The 26,651-nt window shown below is 41.5% G+C and overlaps 1 protein-coding gene across 12 annotated transcripts in view; it reads left to right on the top strand.

The window, feature by feature from the left end:
- Positions 1-26,651, top strand: part of EPHB1 (EPH receptor B1) — a 366,263-nt gene that overhangs the window by 284,317 nt on the left and 55,295 nt on the right. For 10 of the 12 annotated variants that reach the window (XR_013839288.1, XR_013839289.1, XR_013839290.1 and 7 more), the window contains 2 exons: positions 12,375-12,556; positions 25,061-25,223. Coding sequence is in view for 5 of the 12 variants with exons in the window: in XM_079977255.1 (XP_079833381.1) it covers positions 12,375-12,556; positions 25,061-25,223 (345 nt within the window). In the remaining 7 variants the exon portion in view is untranslated. The remainder of the gene's footprint in view (positions 1-12,374; positions 12,557-25,060; positions 25,224-26,651) is intronic. The other 2 variants (XR_013839287.1, XM_079977254.1) reach the window with 1 other exon arrangement.

The following is a 26,651-nucleotide window of genomic DNA, read 5'->3' as shown; positions in this document are numbered from 1 at the left end:
GACACACCTGTGCATTCCCCTGAAGACCAGTCAACCAGTATATAGTCACAAGATATCACTTCACCTGCTGGATGTGAGAAGGTTTAATTTCACATAGGGAAACTTTCAAAACAGGTTCGTAATAAGAGAAAGCAAGGCGCTTTCCCCATAAATAGCACAAGGTGCCAGTGTGCGTGTTAAATATCACAATATTAGCCCAAACCCCTGTGATAAAAATACCTCATTTGTTAAGGAAGGTGTCAGCAACATCGGATACCAAGTGTGTCCCATGCTGCAGTAGGGGTCCCCTCGCCAGTCTCTGGAGACTCCTTGTCCTGCAGCTGCAAACCCAGGAACCAGTACTATCTGCTGTTAGAATTTTTTTTTTTTATTTAAAAAAGAAAATTCAGAAAGATTAACATTTCTCAAAGTGGCCAGTAACCTTTGTAAAAGTAAAATGGAGTCAAAACACACTATTCATCTGGGGTTTGAGCACTATTCTGAGCCAGTTGTCCCCAGTGGAATTAGGAGGGGGCTAATCAGATGAGTGATCTTTCTTAGGCCGTATAGTCATTTGTTTCATTTTTTTATTTCCTGCTACATTCCTATCTCTATCCCATTTTGTTTACCTTGCTCATTTGGTAGTCAAAAGAATATAATCCTAGTGGGAAATGTCTAAACTGGTAATCTTTGTTTGTTTCCTGAGTTCTAAGTTTATCTTACTATTAAATATGTGGAGCTCATTCTTTTTTACAGGAGATATTAATTATATTTTGCTGGTAACACCAGATGCCTGTGCTGATCTTTACATAAAATATTAAGAAGGTCTGGAAGCCTTCCAGGAGATGTTCAGGATAAAGACTTGCACGAGGGTCAATAAAGTTTGCTATATCCATTATGCCAACTTTGCTGAACTACAGAAATAAATCATAGAAAAAGTTCAGCTTGGCACACACACCATTTCAGGCTTTCCATGGGATCTGGCTGGCCCTGTGATGCTAGACTAGATAGGTGTACTTGGTGTGATCCAGCAGACTTCTTAAATTTTCATGATTTCAACCTTGTTCTGGGAGCAAAGATAAACACACTAGTAGAGCTGCGCTGAAGGCATTTGCTGTGCTGAGGCCAAGGGTGATTCTCAGTGAGGACTACAAGGCAGTCTGAACTCTGTGCCTTTGAATGCACCAAATCTTAGGTGTAGAATCAGACTGTTAAAGCTGGGAAGCCACTAAACAATTATTGTGTTTTTAAGAGGTTTGCATTGTGAGTCACTTTGAGTTCATTGGTAAGGGTAAAGCGGGATATAAGCTTTCAAAGTAAATAATAAAAGCATAATTGGTGTTTCTATCATCGTTGAAATTGATATTTATTCAGGTGAAAACTAATCCAAGCATGATTCATTCTACATAAGATGCCCTTGCGTTTATGAAAACTAAGTTCTTTATAGAAATGTAAGGTAATTTATCAGAGCTTCCAAGAACATATGATCAGCTTCCAGTTTGCAAGATTCTTCACATGCACCCCAGTGCTAACAGGGTGAGAAATCTCTTTCTCAAGATTCCTCTTTTGAACTTCCATCTGTGTGGTTTTGTAAAGACGTTTCCGCTTCAGATTAATTCTTTCCCTTTGTGTAATGATGCTGGGCAATCCATCTGAATGAGCAACGATGAGGAGGCCTCCGTACTACCGCCCGCCCACCTGCACACCAATTTGATGCCGATCATCTTTGCAGCATTATCCATGTTAAACAGGCAGGAGCACCGGGGGGGTTTGTGAATGTGGCAATTAACAAAACAGCAATCAAGCTAAGTGTTTAATTTCAGAAAATTATCATCTTCTCTGAGCGGATGTGGAGAGATAAAAAAAAAAAATTAAAAACCCAGGATTAAATGTGCTGTGTAAACAAAGGCAATGCTGGACTGTCAACATCACCCACTGGAAAGAATAAGCAGCACCTCACTAAGTGAATTCCTGAACACTCACCCGAAGCAGGAAGCATAAAAATAAGAGCTGAGCACACACATCCACTCAAACCCTGTTCTGAAATAATTCATCATTTTTCAGTCCTTTCTTTCGATTTTGAGGAGAGGTATTGGGGGTTTATTTGGGGGGGGGAATGGAGCGGGGGTTTATTTGGGGGGGGGACGGAGCGTCAAAATAAATTGGAGTCTCTGCCTGCGGATGGCAGGCAAAGCCAAGCCAAATATAGCAAGGAAGACTAAGCATGTTGATGAACTAGAGAAAGATGCCAGAAAAAGGGAGACAGTACCACCAAAGCAGCTCCAAGGGGTCCTTGGTAGGAGATGGATTACATCACCAGCATCAAACAGGGATGAGAAAGAAATTTGGTTCACTTTGCACTTTAATGAAGTGAAACGCAGCTGCCCTTCCAACATCTGCACTTTTCCGAATTTTGGAACACAGTTCTCAAACAACAAAAAATGGGCGTGTTAGGGGAAAGTGTGCATTAGAGTGCTTATATAAGTGAAAAGAAAACACAAAAATGCATCATGTTGGGGGAAATAACAGACAAAAATGTTTATGTTGCGGAAAATTCACACTAAAATTCTGATAAATATTTGTGAGGACTTTTAATAATTTTTAAATAAAAAATTCACAAAGAGATGCAGAAATGTGGCAAGCCGTGCTTAAGATTGGAAAAATATATATACAGTGGTACCTCAGGTTACATACGCTTCAGGTTACAGACTCCGCTAACCCAGAAATAGTGCTTCAGGTTAAGAACTTTGCTTCAGGATGAGAACAAAAATCGTGCTCCGGCGGCGCAGCAGCAGCAGGAGGCCCCATTAGCTAAAGTGGTGCTTCAGGTTAAGAACAGTTTCAGGTTAAGTATGGACCTCTGGAAAGAATTAAGTACTTAACCCAAGGTACCATTGTATGAAACACCCACTTTCAGGGGTGCAGCATTTGCACCCCCACATACAAGACAGTGAAGACAAGGATCAATTTAGGTAGCTGGCAGAAAACTGGGAAGAATGTTAAAACTATTTCACTTCCTCTGAAATATTTTGGTAGCATTATTCTCCCCTAGCCCTCTGAAATCCATTTCTGGGTTTAGTTGAGTGCCAGTTTAATCATACCAAAACAATTAAATTTTTTTTGGGGGGGATCTCCCTTCAGGTGTTTCATTACAACCATAAGCTAATCTGAAGAATGTTTTCTGTAGTTTGTAATAGATTGTAATAGATTTGTATGTGTCACATACTGGCAATTCCAATGTGATGTGTTGTGTCCAGATCAGCCTTCCACAAGCTGGTGCCCTTCAGATATTTTGGACTACAACATCATCCCCAGCTAATGGGAGATGTAGTCCAGCACAACTGGAAGGCACCAATGTGGGGCAGGTTGGTCTACACTCTGAAGTTAGATGTAACTTGATGTGACATGGGGGATCCGTGATTAGGAGCTTCTTGCTGTTTTTAAGAAAGCCTTAAATACCAGCTGTGGCAGGATGATTAATAGTAATAAAAACATGTGTTGTTTCCTGTCAGTGGCTCCCCAAAGTGGCTTCTGAGCAATAAAAGACAAAACAAATTAAAATATACCAATGCTATTTGCAGTGTAATATTGTAATGTATGACATCATATTAATGCAATGTGCAACATCAGATTGCTATGTAAATGAATGGCTGAGGCATTCACATCCTTGCTCATTCAGAGGGATTGGACATTCTCATGGCAACTGTTCTCCCACTCCAAGCTTGGTGAAAAGGTACAGATGCCACCAGATGCATTTATTACTACATGGAGAAATAGCAGGTTGAATGGTATTCCAACTGGGGAAATGACTCAGGGAGGAAGGGATAACGCCTACACTCACCCCACCCTGCTCTTTCCCCAATACCATGGTCTTGATCTGATTTCCACCCACCCCACCAGAGCTGTTTGGGTTGTTTGTAAACCACCAGAGATCCCAATCACAGATCTCTCATGTCCCATCCTTGGACCAAGGAGATCTGGGTTCAGTTGACCATGAAGCTCCCTGAATATAATGAGAGTTTGAAAAGATAGTGGCTTGACTGAGCTCATTTGCCTATGGAGCTGGCTCTCTTCTCTTTCGTCCCTCTGTTATCTCTGATTAAAAAGATTTTGCAACTTCTTCCAAAAGCTGTGAACAGAGATAAAAACATCTATGCTCCACCTCTCCATATGCTCAAGGCTGGTTTCAATAATATTTTTTAAAAAATAGTTTTACAAAGCCTAAGACATTTTGGCAACAGAGAAATCTAGACCATTAACACCCCCCCAGCAATTATGATGCCTCTATAAATACCACCAGCAGCTACCTCAAATATGAGGCAAAGTGTAACACCTGTCTTTCAGGAGTGAAGATTTCACATAAAGAAAAACGGCAAAGAGAAACTGGTCCTAAGATAGGAACATTTGTGATGCTATTGTTTCTAGTTTTAACAGAGTAGTAGTAGGAAAACAAAATTGACCATGTCAGTCTTAAGGAGATTGCAAGTGGTGACAAGACAGATTCTCCTCAGAATCAGGACATAGTGTTAAAGGCCGTGTATTGTGTTGCCTTAAGATACATACCGTATTTTTTGCACCATAACACTCACTTTTTTCCTCCTAGAAAGTAAGGGGAAATGTCTGTGCGTGTTATGGAGGGAATGCCTATGGGTCGCATGCCTATGGATTTTCCTCCTCTAAAAACTACGTGCGTGTTATGGTCGGGTGCATGTTATAGAGCGAAAAATACGGTACTTTTGTCTGCGCTCTGTACTCTTAATCACAGCTCAGTTCAAGCTACGGCCAGAAAGGGAGGGATACTTTAAGACTGAGGAGAGCTGTGGGCAGGCCAGGGGAAGTTCCAAAGGGCACAGAAAAAAAGGACCTGTGCAATCCTCAAGCCCGGGATTTCTGTCCCAGGTCACATAATACATTATGTAAAGGTGTTTCTGTGTTCTCACCCTAGCCTATATTTCCTTGACCTTTTCAATTTGAGTCTAGTCCCAAAGTTTTCCTCCCAGAAGGCTTTGTGCTAAATGCAAGTTAGATGAATGGCAGCCACCAAGCCACATCATTTTATAGTTCAAGAAGATTGTTGATTTCAAGATGAAAATCAGTGAAAGGAATTTCTGAAGCCTTCTTTGAAGCCTTTCCCCCAGCTGCTTCTTCAAGCTTATTTTTTGACTCCAGAGGAACTCAGTTACAGAAGATTGCAGGGAGAAAAACAACAATGTCCCTTCTCGCTCACTGCTGCTCTGCCCACGCACTACCTGGGAGGACCTACCATTTTACAACTATTTGTATTCCTGATTTCCTCCGGTCCAAGCCAGCATGGCCAATGGTCAGGGATGATGAGAACTATAGTCCAGTAATATCAGAAGGACCACAGCTTCTCCATCCTTGATTAATTGTATATGCTCCAATCCCATACTGCTCTGGGTGTTTGCCCTGCATATTTGCAGAATCTGCATTCATTTGTATGAGTTGTAATCCAAACTTTACACCGCTGCCTGTAAAGATTTGTGGAGTGGTGGGCCCCCTCCCGCATCTGTAGCCATTGGCCCAGTGCTATCATACAACAGCTGTAAAATCAGCTTGGGATCCAACAGATCCCAGGCCATCTCAGCCCCTCACCAGCCAACTCCCCCTCTCTCTCTTATTATATTTATTGCAAAACATACTACACAAACAGACAAAAATAATACCACAATGACAACTAAACATTAATTGACTACACATCATCTAACATCACACACGTTTTTGACTTCTGATTCACCTCATTGTGCTTTCTAAATATTCTGAAGCCATACACACTTCCTGTTATATCTATTACATATCAAGAATTTTTTTAATGTTTATAATTTTCTTTAATATTCAAGATTCAATCTATACCTGTCAGGAGATTTGCATTTTCACAATATTGTTCTAAATATTCTTTAAATATTACCCATTCTTTGCTCACTTTCTGATTTGAGTGTCCTCTTATTCTCCCAGTCATTTTCGCAAGTTCCAGGTATTCTATCATCTTCACCTGCCAGTCAAGCTTTGTAGGAATTAAGTCACCTTTCCAATTGGAAATTAAATCAGCCACTCTCACTCTCACCTGTGTGTTTGGCAGGTGCAAGGACGAGTGCTACATTGACGGGGTGAGAAGCACATCAGGGTGGCAGTGGGAGGCTGACTTAACTGGGATTAATGAAGGGCAAAGGGATGCTTCCACACAACCTAGCACACATCCCTCAATCCCAGAACGAGGGGGTTCGGCTTGCTCCGTAAGACACCTCTCCAGAGGTGGGATATTAAAACAGGATGTTTAGCACTGTTTTCATGCAATTAGGATTCACCAGCATCCAGAGACTCCTTTTGATCCTCAAGGAGGCTGCCTGCGACTTTTGTATTTAGATTCCATTTTGAGCACCTCATTCTATAGTACATTAGAGTTATCAGCATCATTGTTACTTATATAAAACATCGCTCTACGTTCTGGTGGAGAGGTGATTGACTGTCGGTAAGCAGCATTGTTCTGTGCACCATTAAATTAAGAGGCTGGCACCACTGCTCACCAGGGACTTAAGGGGCAGTGAGTTCCAGAGGCATGTATAGGGAAGAACATTTAGAAGACTCTGAGGATTAGTCTCTGCAGAGCCCTCACCACATGCATCAGTGGGCTTTAAAATGAGACACTTTGATGTCTCAGGAGGACCAGACAGGAAATTAACTTGTTTAATGAAGCACAAGTTATATTGCCTTGGTTCTGTGAGGACTCCCATCCCCAGCAGGGATTCGAAAATAAATGCAGGAGGCAGATTCACAGATGACGTCAGTGATTCTCCAGGACTCTGACTCAGAGCAATGCACACTCCCATCTGGCACATACGTTTCAAGAAGAGATTCCTACTTTGCCACCGTTCAGCTGGTTGTCAGCTTGAATCAGATAGAAATATTTCTTTTGCTTAAATTAGTCATTTAAAATGTGGATGGGTTTTTTTTTAGCTCACTCTTCATTGAAATCGACCCCCAGTATCCTATCTGTTTCTTTCTTAACAAATTGTGCTAAAAACAATTGTACCCTACAAAGAAATCACAGGCATGGCATGTCCTTCCCTTCCCTTCGATTTCCCCTAGGACTCTTTGGGGAAGCCGTGACTGTTAAAGTGGTAGGTGTGGTTTAACTGTATGGTGTGGATGTGACCTTTTGTCTCCTGAGATACAGGCAAAAGCAGGTTTGGGAAGACATGGGTGGGTTACAGCGGAAAAGTGGTCAGTGAGCAGGGAAGGGTTATGTACAGGACACATACTTGTTTGCCATTTATCCTGCATGCATTTCCCCATCTCTCCTCCAGCACAGACATAGCACATAACTTCCAGGAAGTCCTCAAGTATGGCATGTAGGCAACAGCTTCTCCTTATTTGTGCCACAAAAACCTGTATTCAGAGATATACTGCCTCTGAACATGGAGACCATCATGACCAAGAAAGGTGGATAGACCTGTCTGCTATACCTTTGTCTAATTCATCTATTAAACCTATCTGGGCGTGGGGCACCACACAGAATAAGTTCATCAACAGCTATTAGTCACAAGAGCTATATTGCCTCCAGTATCAGAGAAAGTAGGTTTCTGAATACTAGTTGCTGGGGAACATTGCACTTGTGTGCTTCTTTGTGGGCTTCCCAAGGGTATCTGGCTGCCTACTGAACAGACTAAATAGACCTTCGGTCTGAACCAACAAGACTCTTCTTATGCTATGTTCTTGTATCCTCTTGTAGCAAATTCCTTAAGCTAAGTATGAGTTGTGTGAAGAAGTACTTTGTTTTGTTTGCTCTGGTCCTATTGACAATCTGATATCAGTGGGCAGCTGGCATCTAAAATTTTATTGGGATAAAAAATTCAGTCTATTCACTTTCTGCACACCATGCACAACCTCTATCACGATCCCCTTAGTTGTCATTTTTCTAAACTTAAAAATTCACCAGATTGCTTTGGCCTTTTCTCACAGGGTTCTTCAACCTCTTGATCATTTTGCTTGCCAATTTTGCACCTTTTCTAGCTCTAGGATATATATTTTTGGAGATCAGATAGCATAACAGTGTTCTTGAGCAGGTTGCAATATACGCAAGTTTATAAAAAGGCATTGCAAGATTTGTTATTTTTATTTTCAATCAATTTCTTAGTGATTTCTTTACATAGAATTTGTCTTGCTGCTGTTTCACACTGTTGATGCTTTCAGTGAGCTGTAAGAGATACCAAGAGGCAAGGCTAGTTCATAGCCCAATTGACACATGTTAGGTATTGCTGATTTAAATGGCTGCCCTATTCCCCACCAACTTCCTGCCTGCAAGTTTTATATAACCTTCCACAGTAGAGTATTGCAAACTGGCTCTCATAATCAATTGGTGTGCAATGCGGAATTTGCCACGTAATGTCGCGGTCATATGATTGCTTCACCATCTGTCCCAACTCACAACTCAACTTATTTTTTACTACGCTCTAAGAATGTTACTGCACCACAGAGCAACAATTATTTTTATTATCGTGTAGGAGTACTAGTCGTGGTAGTAGTAGTTTAGGAATATTTTTAACCTGTCCCTCATTGACAAGCCATCTCATGGTGGGTGTATAATAAAACTATTTAAAAAGTAAAAGAGTGTCACCAAAATATCATAAAGAAAAGTCTGATAAAAAACCAACAGCAACCATAGCAGCTATAAAACAGCAATAGTAACACAATTGGAAAAGAACACTGTATTCTTGCCCAGAAAATGCCTATGTGAATAGATGGGTTTTCTGTTGGTGATTGAAACTCATGAGAGTCAGCAGCAGCAGCCATACATCAAGGGACTGGGTGTTCCATAATGGGGGGGGGGGGATTGTGAAGTTCCTTTCACAGCAGATCTTATTTGGGAGATATTGGTTGATATTGGGAGAGTGGGGCAGGAGTTGACTCTTCAAGTATTTCAGTCCCAAATTGTATGGGGCCTTACAATTCATCACAAACACCTTGAGTTTGGTTCGGCCACATATTGACAGCCAATGCCACTCTTTCAGGTGTTAAGTGGTGCTGCTTGGTTGATCAACCCATTGCATTTTGTACGAGCTGCAACTTCCAGACTTGAAACTGGCTGAAATATAATGTCCCATGATAAATTGATCATACAACTGTCTCACCAAATGCCAGACGGTGTGCACAGACCCATTCAAACCTTGATCAACAAACTATTTTGGGTTTTCTGAATTGGTCTTGAGTTGAGAGTCAAAGAACAAGTGAAATAAAGCTGAACCACAAGTATTATTTAGTAAGCTATGTAATGAGGTAGTAGAGATGGAGCCGAAACTGGGTTCTCAATTTTTGCCCCCCACAAATGGGTTGTCATTGCTCCTGCTTGTCAAGGGCAGGTCACACTGCAGATGACTGCAGGGCCCCCACACTGCAGTCACCTTCTGTGTAATCCTTTCTTGACACTTGCTTTGCCAAGAGCAAAGGTTCCAGCCACACTATTCATAGTGCTGCATATTAGCTGCAACAGCCATTTTGTAGATGACAATATGCATCTCAAGACTGCTGTGCCATCTTGCTAGGGGTGGATTGTGTGTACAGAATGCCCCCTTTAACTGATTGGCCTCTTGGCTACTTTTAAGGATGCAATCTGCCAAGCAATGCCCAGCAGAACCCCCCACTGCTGTCTCTTTTTAGAAAAAAATGTGACCTCCCCCACGCCTGCCCCCATTTCCCTGTGAAGAAGAACCCTTCCAAAAATCCATTGCAGCCTTAGAAGTGCCTTTGCCATTGTTCATGTGATGGGGAGGCTAAGGAGAGCAAGTTGTGCTGGCTTCATAGTGAGTGAAAAAGATTTTTCCGAATTTGCTTGTTCATTTGCAGATGGGCCTGTGTCGCTTGCCTTTGATAAAGAGTCCCGAGGAATTTTAAGTTCTAATTAAAAATAACTAGCCTTTTTAAATATTAAAACTTTATTATTTACCGACTGTTCCCATTTCATTCCTCTCGCTGCAATAATGTTCTTCAAACAGCAATTAAATATGAGGAAACTTTATCACCATGGCAAAGGGAAGGCAGTATTGCTTTGAAAGCAAGCTCCATTGTAAGCACACTTGCTAAATGGAGGGGGTGGTGAGACTCTTGATGCATGCATTCTCCAAGAGCACGTATTCTAAGTCTTCCCCAACCAGGTGCCCTCCATATGTTTCACTCCCATCCATTCTGTACTTGCTAGGAGTCCTGGGATTTACAGTCCAAAACATCTGGAGGGCACCTGGTTGGGGACAGCTGTTCTAAATTAGGAAAGGCCAGTTCTTTCATGGAGAATAATCTGCACAGCCTGAGCTAAATTGGAAAGAAAGGTCTATTAGCTCCTCTTTAACCCCACTGGGCTACGGGAAAAAGTCTGCTGCCATTTATCTTTAATTTGGCTTCCTATGTTGGGGAGGAAAGGGCTGTAAAGTAGTTATAGGAAAACAATACAAAAAGACTAAGTCTATACCCATCCCTGTTTTGTCAACACTAACATCACTTCTGAGGTTGCATTCCTAGATTTCCCCAGCTTCTTTTCAAGCAACCTCTCCTCCTGCCTAATGAGTTTTCGAGAAGCGGGAATAGAGAGAGAACATAAGAATTGTAAAGGGAACACAAGGATAATCTAGTCCAATCCCTTGTAATGCAGGAATCTTTTGCAAAATGTAGGGCTCGAACTCCCAACCCTGAGATTAAGAGTCTCATGCTCAACTCTTTTAAACTATTGTTTTGGCAAATAAAGTTGAGGACGATAGAAATCCATGTGCTTTTGAGGATGGGACTTGACTCTGTCACGCGTTTTGTAAATATATTATTCTTTGTGTTTAATTAGTCTGGCTTTTCTAAAAAAAGCAAAATGAGTGGCTCAGACATGTGGACTCTCAATAAAGAGGTGGTCCAATGTGAGCAAAGCTTGATGGGGTCGGAATAACCAAATTCTGTGTGTAAATCTGTTTGAAATGGATTCCCCCTCCACCTCTTGTCAGAGTGGCTGGAGTAACTGGAGTAGAAGTGGAAGTTAACTAGGGATAAGGGAGAAATCTACTTAATTTGCGCTTTCCAAAACAATACACAAACTGAATGACAAGCATCCTTTGAAATTTGCACTTTTCCAAATTTTGCACTGCCATGCACCAGTAAAAATTCTGTACAAAAATGCACACATTGGTGAAAATAAAACACAAAAATGCATTATATTAGAGGGAAATGCTTTGAAGAAATGTGTATATTAGGAACGTTGCATACCAAAAATGTTTATATTAGAATAAATTTGCATTAAAATGTTCATACAGTTCCATGAGGGCTTTTAAAAAAATAGCAGACTGAGGTGGAAATGTGGAGAAATAAATTTAAGATTGTAAAAATGAGAAGTTGAGGAAAAACTGAAATTGGCAGATTCACTGATCCCCACAAGCAGAAATCTGACAGGAGGAGGGTACATTCCATGAGGCACCGAATGAAGGAGAATAAGCAAAGAGTCATGTGCATAAAGGCCATGAGGAAAGTTGGGGGCTGAGAAAAAGTTGGGGAAGGCAGTAAGGGGCAAGAGAAAGGATGGGGAAATATGACCTAAGACCATATCTTAGGAAGGTAAACTTAGGAATGGAGACTTGGAGTAGGTAGAGGTCCAAGTCTTGATTAAAGGGTCAGAGAGACATCAGGAAGCAAAGGTAAAAGGGAGCTACAGGAAGAAAAGCAGAGGAACAAAAGCTGAAGAACCATAGATGAGATGGAGGAATGGGACAACGAGAAATCCAGAAGCATGAGCTTCTGAAAATAGGTGCAGTTCTTGTGAGAAAAGAAGGCCTCCCCTCTTTGCAGGTTGTGGATACATCCTATTGAGCAAGTGGTGTTGTGTATTGTGGGCAGGAATTTCACATATTGCTTTAAAATAGCTATAGAAATAGCCTTCTAAGGGTGCAACCTACCTTGCTCCTGATGAAACACCTCTGAAATATTCTTCTCGTACAGCTTCCATTCAACTCATCGGAAGCATTTTTGGCCTCTTGAAGATAATAACTAATGGTCATTCATTCATTAATTCATTTGGTGGTTTATTTATATGCTGCTTTCCCACAAGATGGTGGACAGAGCAGCTGAACAACAAGAAACATAACAGGTCTGCGTAGTCAACATAGAATTCTACACACTAATTGTTCTAGTGCAGAAATATATTTTTTCTTGTGTGTCGAAATACTGCATGTAATTGCCTTGTACTGTATTATTATTATTTCATGTAATATTCATTCTCCTCCTTCACCCTCACTGCCCCTTCGACTTCACCCTGATCCCCTGATGTTTTATTTCTACCACCTCTTCGGAATGCTCTCATCCTCCTTCCCCTAGGTTAATTTTCACTTTTCTTCCTGTTCCTCCTTTCTCCGTAGCTCCCTCCACAGTTCCCATCATGCACCAGGTAAGTGCCAGCATGAGGAGCATCACACTGTCATGGCCTCAGCCGGAACAGCCCAATGGCATCATCCTGGACTATGAGATCCGTTACTATGAGAAGGTGAGCCGGATCTGCATCCCCGAGATTAGCAGCACTATGGGCGCAAGACCATCCACCGTAAGCCTTAATGTGTTTGAGGAAGGGGAGTTGGGATGGGCCATTATTGATTTTGGAGTCTGGTGTTTTTTCATGTTGTGGAATGTGCAGTATTGGCTTGAAGTCAATGGGGAGACACTCTGTGACAGCTGTGAGATTTTTGAAGTAGGCTCTTTCCTCAGTATTAATATTTCTGGAAAACCTTTTTTAAAATTTTTTTTTTATTAAGAATTTTATCAATACAACAAAGAAAAAAAAAGACAGAATAAACAAACAACAAACAAAAAAATAAAACAAACATGAAATTATATCTCTTATAATAACCATCTTTTCTTCATTTTTTCCTTTTGGACTTCCTCACATCTCTCGCTCCTACATTCCAAATTAATAAAACTTTAGCCAGCAACTTATCACCTTATTTTCATTCTTATTGTACACAATTCCAATATTTTATCCATAACTTTAAATATTTTTATCAAAATCCTGAATACCTAGTTTTAACATGATATTCATTCAAAATTTATCTTTCTCATGAAATTCACTCATTCTCATAATCTTTTCGGCTAACTTTATGGTGCCCTGTTGTTTTCAAATCTCTCATCCTTCTTAACACTCATATAATTTACAATGTTTTTGAAGATAGTCCTTAAATTTCTTCCAATCCTCCTCCACTGCTTCTTCTCCCAGGTCTCGGATTCTGCCGGTCATTTCTGCTAACTCCATGTAGTCCATCAGTTGCATCTGCCATTCTTCCAGCGTGGGCAAATCTTGGGTTTTCCAATGTTTAGCAACAAGTATCCTTGCTGCTGTTGTTGCATACATAAATAATGTTAAAGGTAAAGGTAAAGGTACCCCTGCCCGTACGGGCCAGTCTTGACAGACTCTGGGGTTGTGCGCCCATCTCACTTAAGAGGCCAGGGGCCAGCGCTGTCCGGAGACACTTCCGGGTCACGTGGCCAGCGTGACGTCGCTGCTCTGGCGAGCCAGAGCCGCACACGGAAACGCCGTTTACCTTCCCGCCAGTAAGCGGTCCCTATTTATCTACTTGCACCCGGAGGTGCTTTCGAACTGCTAGGTTGGCAGGCGCTGGGACCGAGCAGCAGGAGCGCACCCCGCCGCAGGGATTCGAACCGCCGACCTTTCGATCGGCAAGTCCTAGGCGCTGAGGCTTTAACCCACAGCGCCACCTGCGTCCCTAAATAATGTTAGGTCCTTCTTTAACACCCTCTGGCCAACAATGCCCAAAAGGAAGGCCTCTGGTTTCTTAGGAAAGGTATACTTAAATACATTTTTCAGCTCATTATATATCATTTCCCAGAAGGCTTTAACCCTAGGGCAAGTCCACCAGAGGTGAAAGAATGTTCCTTCAGTTTCCTTGCATTTCCAACACTTGTTATCTGGCAGGTGATATATTTTAGCTAGCTTGACTGGGGTCATGTACCACCTATATATCATTTTCATAATATTTTCTTTCAAGGCATTACATGCGGTAAACTTCATACCGGTAGTCCATAACTTTTCCCAGTCAGCAAACACAATGTTGTACCCAATGTCCTGTGCCCATTTTATCATAGCTGATTTAACCTCAGCAGCAAGTTATACATTCTTGAAAAGCAATTCTTGAAAGCAATTTAGTCTTAGGTTCTAACAATTCTGTTTCCAATTTCGATTTTTCCACTTGGAATCCTAACTTTTTATCCAATTTAAAAGCCTCTTTAATCTGAGCGTAATGTAACCAATCTCGCACTTTATCTTTAAGTTTCTCCATACTCTGCAATCTCCAATTGTCTCCATCTCTTTCTAATATTTCCCAATATTTCGGCCATTTGACCTCCATATTAGGTCTTTTCACAGCCTTAGCTTCCATAGGTGATAACCACCTTGGGGTCTTATTTTCTAATAAGTCTTTATATTTTGTCCAGACAATAAACACTGCTTTCCTTACAATATGGTTCTTGAAATTCTTGTGAATCTTAACCTTATCATACCACAAATACGCATGCCATCCAAAAGCATTGTTAAATCCTTCCAAATCTAAAACATCAGTGTTTTCAAGAAGCAGCCAATCTTTCAACCAGCAGAAAGCTGCTGATTCATAATACAACCTTAAGTCTGGCAGGGCAACCCCCCCCCCTCTTTCTTTAGCATCAGTTAATATTTTAAACTTAATTCTGGGCTTTTTGCCCTGCCAGACAAATTTAGAGATATCTCTTTGCCACCTCCCGAAACACTCCATTTTATCCACAATCTGTAAAGTCTGAAAGAGAAACAACATCCTTGGCAATACGTTCATTTTTATAGCAGCAATTCGACCCAACAAGGAAAGTTTCAGTCTTGACCAGCTTTCTAAATCCCTCTTAATTTCTAACCAACACTTTTCATAATTGTCCTTAAATAGATTCAGATTCTTTGCTGTTATGTTCACCCCTAGATATTTTACTTTTTTAACCACGTTTAACTCTGTCTCTTTCTGAAACCTTTCTGACTCTGAAGCTGTTAAATTTTTTTCCAATACCTTAGTTTTTTATTTATTTAGTTTAAATCCCGCCACCCGACCAAACTCTTGAATCAGTTGTAAAGCCCTTTTCGTACTAGATTCTGGCTCCTGTAAGGTCAAAACTAGGTCATCTGCAAAAGCCTTAAGTTTGTACTGCTTCGCTCCGACCTGAATTCCTTCCACCAACCGGTCCCCTCTAATCATATTCAAGAGCATTTCCAGGACCGAAATAAATAACAGAGGGGAAATAGGGCAACCTTGTCGTGTTCCTTTTTCAATTTTAAACTCTTCTGTCACCACATTGTTAACTATCAATTTAGCCTTTTGTTCTGAATAAATTGCATCTATCCCATTTTCAAATCCCCGTCCTACTCCCATCCCTTCCAGGTTTTTCTTCATAAACTTCCAAGAAATGTTGTCAAAGGCCTTCTCCGCATCAATAAATATTAACACTGCTCTTGTATTAATATTTGTTTGCAAAAGTTCCAAGATATCAATAATGTTCCTTGTGTTAGCAAACAAATGTCTTCCTGGAAGAAAGCCTGCCTGATCTTTATGGATCACTTCACTTAAAACCTTTTAAAATCTATTTGCTAAAATGTCTGCAAAAATTTTGTAATCCACATTTAGAAGGGAAATGGGGCGATAATTCTTAAGTTGTGTCTTTTCCAATTCAGATTTAGGTATCAATGTGATGAAGGCTTCTTTCCACGTTTCTGGTGCTTTTCCCCCCTCCATAATCTCATTGCAAACCTCCATTAGTGGATCTATCAAATAGTCTTTCAATATCTTATAATATTTGGAGGTAAGCCCATCAGGGCCTGGGGATTTGCCCAATTGCATGTTCTGAATGGCAACTTCAATCTCTTGTCGAGTTATCTTACAATTCAGGATTGATCTGTTTTCTTGAGACAACATTGGTAATCCATTCTTTATCAGAAATTGTTCTATCTCAACCTCATTTTGCGGCCCTTGAGTATATAGTTGTTTGAAGTATTTCTGGAAGCACTTCCTAATCTCCACAGGGTTCTGAATATTTCTTCCTTCAGTCTCTAGGTTAGTGATCGTGTTTAATTTTTGTCTCTTTTTCAACTGCCATGCTAGCAGTTTTCCACATTTATTAGCCGAATCAAATGATCTTTGTTTCATTAACTTGACTTTCCACTCCACTTCCTGATTTATCAATTTGGAGTATTGTGCTTGGTGAAATTTAACTTCTTTCAAAATCTCCTTTGACTTCGGTTTCGATCTTAACTTCTTCTCACATTCTTTAATTTTCTCCAAAATCTTATCTTTTTTCTCATTTTGTGCTCTTTTCTTTACAGCGTTCTGTTGTATCAGAAACCCCCTCATAACCGCCTTACTTGCATCCCAGATGATTCTTTTTTCCACCGTGGTGTTCAAATTTATCTCAAAGTAGTCCTTCAAAACTTTTGGGGCCTTTTTGGTGATCTCCTGGTCTCTAAACAGATTGTCATTCATCCTCCATCTAAAGGAGCCAGTTGGGATTAGTTTCATGTCCATCTTTACAGCGTTATGGTTGGAGCAGGTCTTTGGGCAGATTTCCACCTTTCTCGTCTTAGGTGCCAGACCTCTAGTTATCCATATTTGGTCGATTCTTGTCCATGTCAGTTGGGCTTCAGAAAAGAATGTTCCCTCTCTTCCCAGGGGGTTCTTTGTCCTCCAGATGTCAATCAAGTCCATATTATCAGTCAGTTCAAAAAAAGTTTTAGGTAGTCTGCCATCTTTTGTCACATTTTGGCTTTGAGACTTGTCCATGTTGGTTGATGCCACCCCGTTCATATCTCCCATCATAATGATGTTGTCATAGTCCAGATAGTCCAGCATTATCTCATGCAGCTTCTTGTAAAATTCCGATTTCCCCTCATTTGGTGCGTAAATTCCTAATATCAAAAACTTTTCTCCCTGATTTTGTATCTCAATTGCCAAAATTCTTCCTTGCTCATCTTTAAATAAAAATTTTAGTGATAGGCTCTCCTTTGCATATATCACCACACCTCTTTTCTTAACTCGATCCGAAAAATAAATTCTTGTCCTAATCTTTTATTTATTAACACTTTCCTATGGAGCCTAGTCACATGTGTTTCTTGCAAACAAATGATGTCCAATTGTTCTTTTTTCAATATATGAAATATTCTTCTCTTTTCTGGGGAATTGCAGCCATTAATGTTCCAGCTCAGAAGTTGCAGAGACATCCTGGACAAATCTGTTATTCCTCTAGTGGTGGTATTTTCTCCAGGTCTTCAGGTCCCGAAGGTGCAGGTGCAGGTAATGGCCCAGACCCTAAAGGTCTTTCAATCCCTTTCTGAAGATCCTCTCCGTAGGCACTCAAAAATTTTTCTTTATCCTCGGCTGTTTTAATTTTAACCTTCTTCCCTCTAAATGTAAAAGATAATCCTTGGGGAAATTCCCACCTAAAAACAATTGAGTTGCTCCTCAGCAGTTTTACTAACTCAGTGTAGGTGGATCTAAGGTCCAGAAATTGTTTTGGGATATCTTTATAAATTTCTACTCTTTTGTCCGAAATATCCAGTGATTTTCCGTAATGTAGGCCCAGTATTTTGTCTCTTTCCTTCTTAGATCTCAAAGTGATCAAGCAATCTCTGGGCCTGTCTTTCCTTGTTGATTTTCCAAGTCTAAAAGCAGTCACAATTTTAAAGTCCTTTTCTTCCTCCACAGGCCAAAACTTGGAAAATTCTTTTGTCAGGAACTCAATTAAATTCCCTTGTTCGAGTTCTGGTATAGACCTCAATCTCAGATTATTTTCCTGACTCCGCAATTCTATCATGACAAATATGCCTGCTGTTCACCAACCTGTTTATGCAGTGGTTTTACCTCTTGTTGTAATTCTTCAACTTTTTGGCTGGCTTCCTCAGCCAATTTGCGGTTTTCTGCAGTGGCCTCAAATAACTTTCCAATCGATTGTGCATTCAAAGCAACTTGTTCAGTTAATTTATTAACACTGGCTGTATTTGGGTCAATCTTGGCTGTTTGTTCATCCGCCTTTTTATCCAAAACTTCCAATTTTTCAAAGATTTTCTCTAGTACTGAGCCAGATCCTCCTGCAGCCATATCTTCCAACAGTGGTTGCTCAACTTCTTCTTCCTCTGCCAGCAAAACAATAGGAACAGATGATCTACGCGGCTGTGAAGTTAAAGTCAGTGTTGTTTGTTTAGCTTTCGCTTTAGCCGCTCTTGTTTTCCCAGTGCCACTCATTCCAATATTGTCTACTAGTCAAGGTCAAGCTAAATTGTTCCCATGGGAATCCAGCAGCCCATAGGATAAACAATCCAATAGGAGGAAAGGAAAGAGAAAGTAAAATCACATACAAATGTACATCCAAAATCCTCTAGAGGGAGTTCGAATATGTCTTGAGGTAAAAAGCCGAATTGTTAGAGTCCAGTTAATTTCCAAAGAACCTTCAATTTTTCTTGTAGTAAGCAGAGTTGGTTTAAAAAGCACTACAATGTCTCTAGCAAAATGCCAGAAAGGATGTTTCAGTGTAGCAGTTCCACAAACACTCAGATTGTAACAAGCCCAGGTAACAAAATATCAAAGTCTGCAATCTGACAGCTCTGTTGATTCAGGCAGTCCAATTGTCTGGGCTACTCAGTAAGATTGTAATTCCAAAAGGAGAGGTAAAACACAGTCCATATGAAAAGTAAGTCACTTAAGAAAAGTTAAATCCAATTTTGCATAAAGGCAGCTTCAACGGATGCACAGAATAGTTATTTTTAACGCCTCTTCAAAGGCTCCAAACATCAAAGTCTTTTGCTTTAGATCTTTTTTTAAAAAAATAATATTTGTTAACATTTCCAATAAAAACATACAAATACAAACAGCAACAATAAAAACAAAACAAACAAAAAAAAACCAACAAGTATAATTTCAAACCTTAATTTTCTCAACCTATTTTCCCCGACTTCCTCATACCTCCCCGTTTTGTATTCTAATTTCATTATCCAATCAGCAAATCCATTCCCTTGTTTCCCAAAAGTTTTTTACTAATTCCATTCCTTTTCTTAATCAAGGTCTCTGAAAACCACATTATTTTTAAACCCCTGTCAATCTAACATTCACTAATCTTATAGTATTTATTAAGGTAGTCTTTAAATTTCTTCCAATCTTCTTCCACTGTCTCCTTCTCCTGGTCCCGGATTCTGCCCGTCATCTCTGCCAGTCCCATATAGTCTGTCATTTTCATCTGCCATTCTTCCAGAGTGGGTAGATCTGGTGTCTTCCAATACTTGGTAATAAGGATTCTTGCTACTGTTGTGGCATACAGAAACAAAGTTCTATCCTTCTTTAAGTTCTATCCTTCTTTAACACCACATGGCTAACCATACCCAGGAGAAAGGCCTCTGGTTTCTTCAAGAAGGTATATTTAAATACCTTTTTCATTTCATTATATATCATTTCCCAGAAAGCCTTGATCCTTGGGCACGTCCACCAGAGGTGAAAGAATGAACCTTCATTTTCTTTACACTTCCAACATTTATTATCTGATAAGTGGTAAATTTTAGCAAGCTTGACTGGGGTCATGTACCACCTATAAATCATTTTCATAATATTTTCTCTCAAGGCGTTGCACGCCGTGAATTTCATACTGGTGGTCCACAACTTTTCCCAGTCAGCAAACATAATATTGTGTCCAATATCTTGCGCCCACTTAATCATAGCTGATTTAACCGTTTCATCTTGCGTGTTCCATTTCAACAGCAAGTTATACATTTTTGACAAATTCTTAGTATTGGTTTCCAATTTTGACTTTTCCACCTGGAAACCAATTTTCCTATCCAGCTTGTAAACCTCCATTATTTGATAATAGTGAAGCCAATCTCGCACTTTGTCTTTTAGATTCTCAAAACTCTGCAATTTCCACTTATTGCCCTCCTGTTCTAGGATTTCACAATATTTTGGCCATTTAGACTCCGTATTAAGTTTTTTCAATGCCTTTGCCTCCATTGGTGACAGCCACCTTGGAGTTTTATTCTCCAACAAATCTTTATATTTAATCCAGACATTATACAATGCTTTCCTGACAATATGGTTTTTAAAGCCTTTATGAACCTTAACCTTGTCATACCACAAATATGCATGCCACCCAAAAAAGTTATTAAAACCTTCCAAATCTAAGGTGTCTGTGTTCTCAAGAAGCAGCCAATCCTTCAACCAGCAGAAAGCTGCTGATTCATAGTAAAGTTTCAAGTCTGGCAGGGCAAATCCCCCCCTTTCCTTTACATCAGTTAAAATCTTGAATTTTATTCTGGGTTTTTTGCCCTGCCAGATAAATTTAGAGATATCTCACTGCCATCTCTTTTGCTTTAGATCTTAAGCAGAAGCGGAAGACGGACTTCCTGTTTGCATCTCCCGCTTTTAGCCAAATTTAGAGCAGTTTAGTTCCAATTCTTACTATCTTTTCTTACTCACGGGTTGTTCTTTTCCGAATCAGATGTTTCCAGGAAAAAAGGTCAGCGCTCACCGGCAGCGGCTATGCGGCTTCACTCCACAGGAATAGCGATCGACTCACAGCGCCGTGATACCCCCTCCACGTTCAGAGACCCTTTACAGGGTCCCTTCTCCGTTTCGGGGGACGCTTCTGGCGCCCGCCGAGTCCCACGACCACAGGCTCTTGCTGCCTGTGGGTTTTTGGTGCGGGTCTCCGCTTCGCCGTAGCGGACGACCCGTTTCCGCGGAGCTTCCTCCTCACAGCGCAAGGAGGACCGCCATTGCCGTTCGTGCCGCCTCCGGAAGTCCTATTTCTGGAAACCTATATCAGATTTGTAGCCCAACCCTTCAACATTTGAGGTGGGCAGGATGGAGTTAGCTGTCCTTCATATTGACTTTCACCAGAATGAATTTGTATTACCTCTCTACATTCCAGCATTTGAATGCAAAACTACTTAATTTGCACTTTCTAAAACAACACACAAAGCAAAATTCAGCAATCCATTGGCATGCACACTTCTCCAAATTTTGTGATGCAGATCTCCAACCAAGAAATGTGTACCAAAATGTGTATATTGGGGATAATTGTATATAAAAATGCATATTTAAAAGTAAAAAAAATTGACAAATCACAAATTCAGGCAGAAACGTGGAGAATGGAATTTAAGATGGGGGGGGGAATGTATGAGAAACTAAAATAGACAGATTCACTTAGCTGCAATTGGTTCTAATCATATTGTCAATACAAACTATTTCTGTACATACAACACTCCCACCTGTGGACTATCTCCTTACAGGCTTTGTACCACCGGTCTGCAAAGAGTTCACGGGACACAGTTGCTTTAGTACATTACTTCACAGCTTACTAGGAACTTCTCCATGTCCAATCTTTACATTCTCACTATGGCTCCAGTCCTACCCACATTAAATCAAATGTACCCCGCTTAGCTCAGCTTCTGCTGCCTGTTGCTTGCCTGAACCATAAAGCAGCAGCAGAGAAGGAATTCCTGTCCCAAGCATCACTAAACCGTTCAGCCCCACTGCTGCAGAAAATCTTGAAAATAATAGTTAACTGAAAGCAGGGACTCCCCGTTGATTTCTGCTTGCTTGCTGTGTACACTTGTTTCATTGCCTCATGTTATTGAAATATCATTGTTTCAAGTGACTAATAGCTTGCTAGGAGTGACAGTCTGCACACTGAGCTAGACTTGATGATGTATAGTGAGTGCTTTGCCAACTCTGTGCCACTCTCCTGTGCCTGTATTATCCTCCTGAAGTCCCCTGCCTCTCAAGCCCCTCATATCCCAGAGATGACTCTTGTTTTATTACCTTGTAAAAGTTGGATAGATGTAACCCAGCACAGATTGCTGCAGATTGGACTAAGAACCTGCTGTGCCCATGAGTCCCTGAGGTACAGTGAATGATATCAAATGCCAGATTGTCAGGAAGCACTTGTCAATTGTGGTGCTACTGTACAGACCATGCATGGTATTGTTTATGAGTGCAGGTCTACCTGTAATGGGAGGTGGCAGCAGCTTTGGACCTCAACAAGTTCCCATGTTTGTATTAGACCCTCCTGCCTAAGTATCTGACTGCTCAGAGGGAAGTGAAGTAGTCCAGAAGAAAAAGGGAGACAGGGCAAATGAGTTTCATGATTTGGATTCAAAACTGAGGATATGCTATAGCTACATAGGGTCTTGATAATTGAGTGTCAAGCTGAACACAGGGTGGTCAGATGAAAAAGAGGACATGCAGCTGCACTTGTCGCATCAACTACACCTGCTGAAATTCCCTCTTCTACACAACTATTAAAGTGCCAGAGACTTGTCCTCTTTTTCTATCTCACCACCCTAAGCAAATTGGAATTGGACACCAGGGAGTCCCAAATTCAAGTACTGGGCACTATGGTAGCCTTGGGCAACTTACTGATTTTCACCTTCAGTTTTCTATCTGTCAAATGAATATCTGGGAAGTGAAGTGTAAGAAATAGCATATGACAATCTCCAGGCCACGAAATTGGATAGAGTTGCATTCTTTCTCCAGGCCCCATTGTCACAGAGACAATGGATAGTGACGGCTCTCTGTGCCTGATGCGCACTTCACAGACCAACCCAGTGTGTGAGTACATTGGAGTGGGCTGTTAAACTGGAATCTCATCTATACCATCCCACGCACACCACAGCAGAGCTGGGGCAAAAAAGCAGGGACTGGAAGGAGAATTTGATGAAATGCTAAAGCTGTGATTTTGAGTCACAAGTTTTCAGCAAGGCTTGATAAAAGCTTAAAGCCAAATCATATATTATAGTATCATATGTTATATTATAGGTCATGCCATCACTTTTGGATGAGGAAAAACATGGAGTCCAGTGATTTAATAGAAATCTATTTAGGATACAACAGTTGTGTTTGAATTCTGATATTCAATTTTTATTCCAAATCTCCTATTTTAGTTATCATATATCAATAGGAGTCACAGACTTTCATTTGCACGTACATGTCAAATTGCTCAGAAATACAATGCTTGATGCAGTGTGTGCACTGCATAGTCTGTAAAGGGTTGAGTTTGAGGAGGGATGTTCTGTGTTTGATTGTTGATGGTTGTTTTGCAAGTTACCACTTCATATTTATATTCCTGCAAGTGAGGAACATGCATGTGTAACTTCAGCTGCAATCGCTGCTGTCAGGGGCTCAGGAGCAGAGGCACAGGGGAGAGAGGAAATGGAGAGCGAAGGGGAAGAATCTGAGGGCAGCGTAGGGGAGTATGAGAGTGGCCCGAGAGATTCCATGAGCTTCTCCAGCGAATCAGAAGATTCCCAGAGGGGGGCGCCAACGGCCAGGGCAAGGGGGGTTCCAGGGGGGACACACCAGAAGCAAGGGGGCAGCGGGGACTCCCAAAGCAGCAGTGAGAGATCAGGACCAGCTCCTCCACCAGAGCGTAGTGGGGGGGAAGAGTCCCATGTATCAGGACCAGCTTCTCCTCCAGCAGGGAGAGAAGATGAATCAGGGCTGGCCACGCCTCCATCGCAGAGTGAGGGAACGGAGGGGAGGTCAGGTCCAGCTAGCCTCTCCGAAGGGGGAAGCAGTGACAGGAGCAGTGTAACGGTCAGGAGGAAGGTTGCCGGCTGGGCGCGCGCGCCAAGTTCAAATGTACAGGCGCGCGGCACAGCAGGTAACCCGGATTGGGAACCAGGTCCTAAAGCCCGCTGGAGGGAGGGGGAAGACTCAGGGGACTCAGCGTCAGAAGAGTCTAGAAAGGGCAAGACCCCAGCGGACAGGCGGACCCAGAGGAGGAAAGAGCAAAGGAAGAGGTGGAGCAAGGCTAGAGTCTTAAACTGGTGTCTGGGGGGAGGAGATTCAGACGGAGCTTCAGCGGTCTAGGCTTTAAGATGTAGGGCTGCACGCTGCGGCTTTGAAATCGAAACTGCGTTTCAATAGAGACTTTTGTACATTACAACGTACTGGCGTTGGTCCTTTGTGAGCTGGGACCTCGGGCAGCTCTGACAGCTGCCCATTTGGGAGAGATGGTAGGCTAGCTAGATTAAGAACTGTATAGTGGGTACTAAGAATGGAAAGCCTCTCCAACTTTTTGTACAATAAATATTACCCATATTTTTACCCAGCAAATCACCTTCACTCCAAGTTGCACAGTGAAAATGCATTCACTGTGCAGTATACTGTACCTTTCCCAATAAGTGGGGAATTTGGTTACATCAGTAGCAAACAGTGTGGTGTGGTGCTGTCATTTGCCTGGTCTCTGTCACATCACTGCTATTTAGCGAAGGTGGTACTGAAGTTGGCACAGTAGAAATGCACCAGCACAGTCAATCTGGGGCTCCTGCCAGTGTGCTTGTATTGTGGCCACCTCCCTCCTCCACCTCCCAAGAAGTAGCAGTGATGCCACTGACCAGAGGTCAAGTGAGTGGTGCTGCTCCACCACACTGTCCACTACTGGATTGCCTAACTGTTGCAGGTACCTCTTTGCTGCCTTTTGTGATAGAATCAGTGATCTGTGCTGTAACTCGCTCCCCTATAAGCCTTCACTATTTGGTGAGGTCTTTTTGTTTGTTTGTTTGTTTGTTTGCGATTTCCATTCTCATCCTGGGGCAAAGTTCACAACCCGAGGTACTACTTCTGGGTTAGCGGAGTTTGTAACCTGAAGTGTTTGTAACCCAAGGTACCACTGTATGTTCATTTCATCATTTTTTAATGGTGTGAATGGAGTGAATCTGCCTTTTTGATTACGTGTTAATGGTGCGTCACACCATTGTTATTGAAAAGGGGTCAGTGGAAGTCAATATGTAGCTGTGATTACAAAACAGTCCTCAACATCATCAACCCACCATGCACCGGGCCTAACAGGAAGCTTGCCAAATGTCAGTGGTTGCATGTTGTTCCTTGGCCCTGTTGAGGGAGTAATACAAGGAAGTTGTTTAATGTTGCTTTTTGTTGCCATCTTAACTTTAAGAAGCCGTTGGCACAAAAGTACACCTTGGAAATAAGATCCCCAAAATATAACTTTTACTCATATGTTTCTCTTTTCTATTTCCTGTTCCCTGAAGGACCACAATGAGTACAATTCCTCCATGGCGAAGAGCCAGACCAACACGGCACGGATTGATGGGCTGCGACCAGGGATGGTGTATGTGGTACAAGTTCGGGCTCGGACAGTGGCTGGCTATGGGAAATACAGTGGAAAAATGTGCTTCCAAACCTTAACGGATGGTAAGTGTGACAAAAAAAGGAGGGGGGAGCAGGGAGGGAACTGAGAAAGGAACAGAGGGAAGGAGGTTGCACTCTGTCGAGCCTGTAAGCTATAATTGGATTAAATCAACTTGTCTCTCCAAACCCTTGCCTCCCAGTGGGGCAGTGTGGAGAGAGACTGGTGATTTAGAGAGATGTTTGATTAATTGCCAGCTGGAGGATTAATCTGACTGAAATCTGTTATCTCTGTTTTTACCCTGACCATGTAAGTGATTCCCCGCCCAACTGCATATGAATGGGTTTTCAGTGTTTGCATGAAAGCTAGGGAGGGATCAGATTGGCCTCTGTTGGTCAGAGTAGTGGCCCAGTATTCTGTGTCCAGCAGTGGGTAGTATTCTGCATAATATAGGATTTATACATGAGTGTGGTGTGGTGTGCTATCCTTCATTGTTCACACCCAACATGTAAATCTGTAGTTCTAGGAAATAAGCACCTGTGGCGGTATAATAGAATTAGATTTTGTTTGAAGTTATAGGAAGTTGAGAAATAAACTGAATGTAATCGTTCAGAGCCTGACTGTATTTGCCAATATCCTTTGATTGTATAACACTGCACCACCTTCCAAGGTCTAAGTGCAACAGTCACAAGTTCATTTTTGGATTTCAGAAGAAGCAGAGACAGGCCTGTGTGCATTAGTTTAAGGTTGGTAGATTAAATCTGTTTACTTAAGCATGATAGCCCAACACTCTACCAACAAGCAGCCAATTAAGAGTACATAAAAGAGAGTATACATATGCACTTTTGAATTTACTCTGGTGGCCAGTCCTTTCTCTCGCTGCACTAGAGAATGTATGGGACCTTCCTCCAAAAAGCAGGCTTAGAAGAAGTCCAGAGAAAATTGTGCATAATTGGAAGAACTCTGTGATAAAGATTAGCTCTCCAAGTGTAGGCAAAGTCTCTTCCTTGGCACTCACCACCACTGTGGAATCAGACCAGAGACATCATCTTTCTCTACCACTGAGGGTTTTCTGTATATGTTGTGTCAAACATGGCCACTACTTTGGCCCCAATAGCCTGCAAGAATTAGAATGCAGGGATTTGAAAACTTAGAGTTGCTTTCTTTAGAATGAACTGTAAACAGATAAGCTCATGACCACAGCCTTGTGCAGGTATGGCACATAAACAGGAAATTAACCCAATCAGGAGGCATGGGGCAGGCCCCACCCACAATGTCCCCATGTGTGCCAGCCCTACCTCTCTGTTTCTGTGCTGAGCAGGGAAGACCTGATCCACCTTGCAGTCATTTGAATGCAAATAGAACCCTCCACAAAATTAGGAACCGTGATAAAGTTCTATGGTCCTGTTTTCTATTATTACCATACTAAATAAGTATTAGTGTTCAAGATTTGTCTACAATTGACAGCCACTCTCGGTTCATCAGGATTAAAG

Source organism: Podarcis cretensis (assembly GCF_951804945.1).
Source record: "Podarcis cretensis genome assembly, chromosome: 5".
NCBI lineage: Eukaryota > Metazoa > Chordata > Lepidosauria > Squamata > Lacertidae > Podarcis > Podarcis cretensis.
Note: the sequence above shows the minus strand (reverse complement) of the source record. Positions and strands in the feature narration are given on the sequence as shown.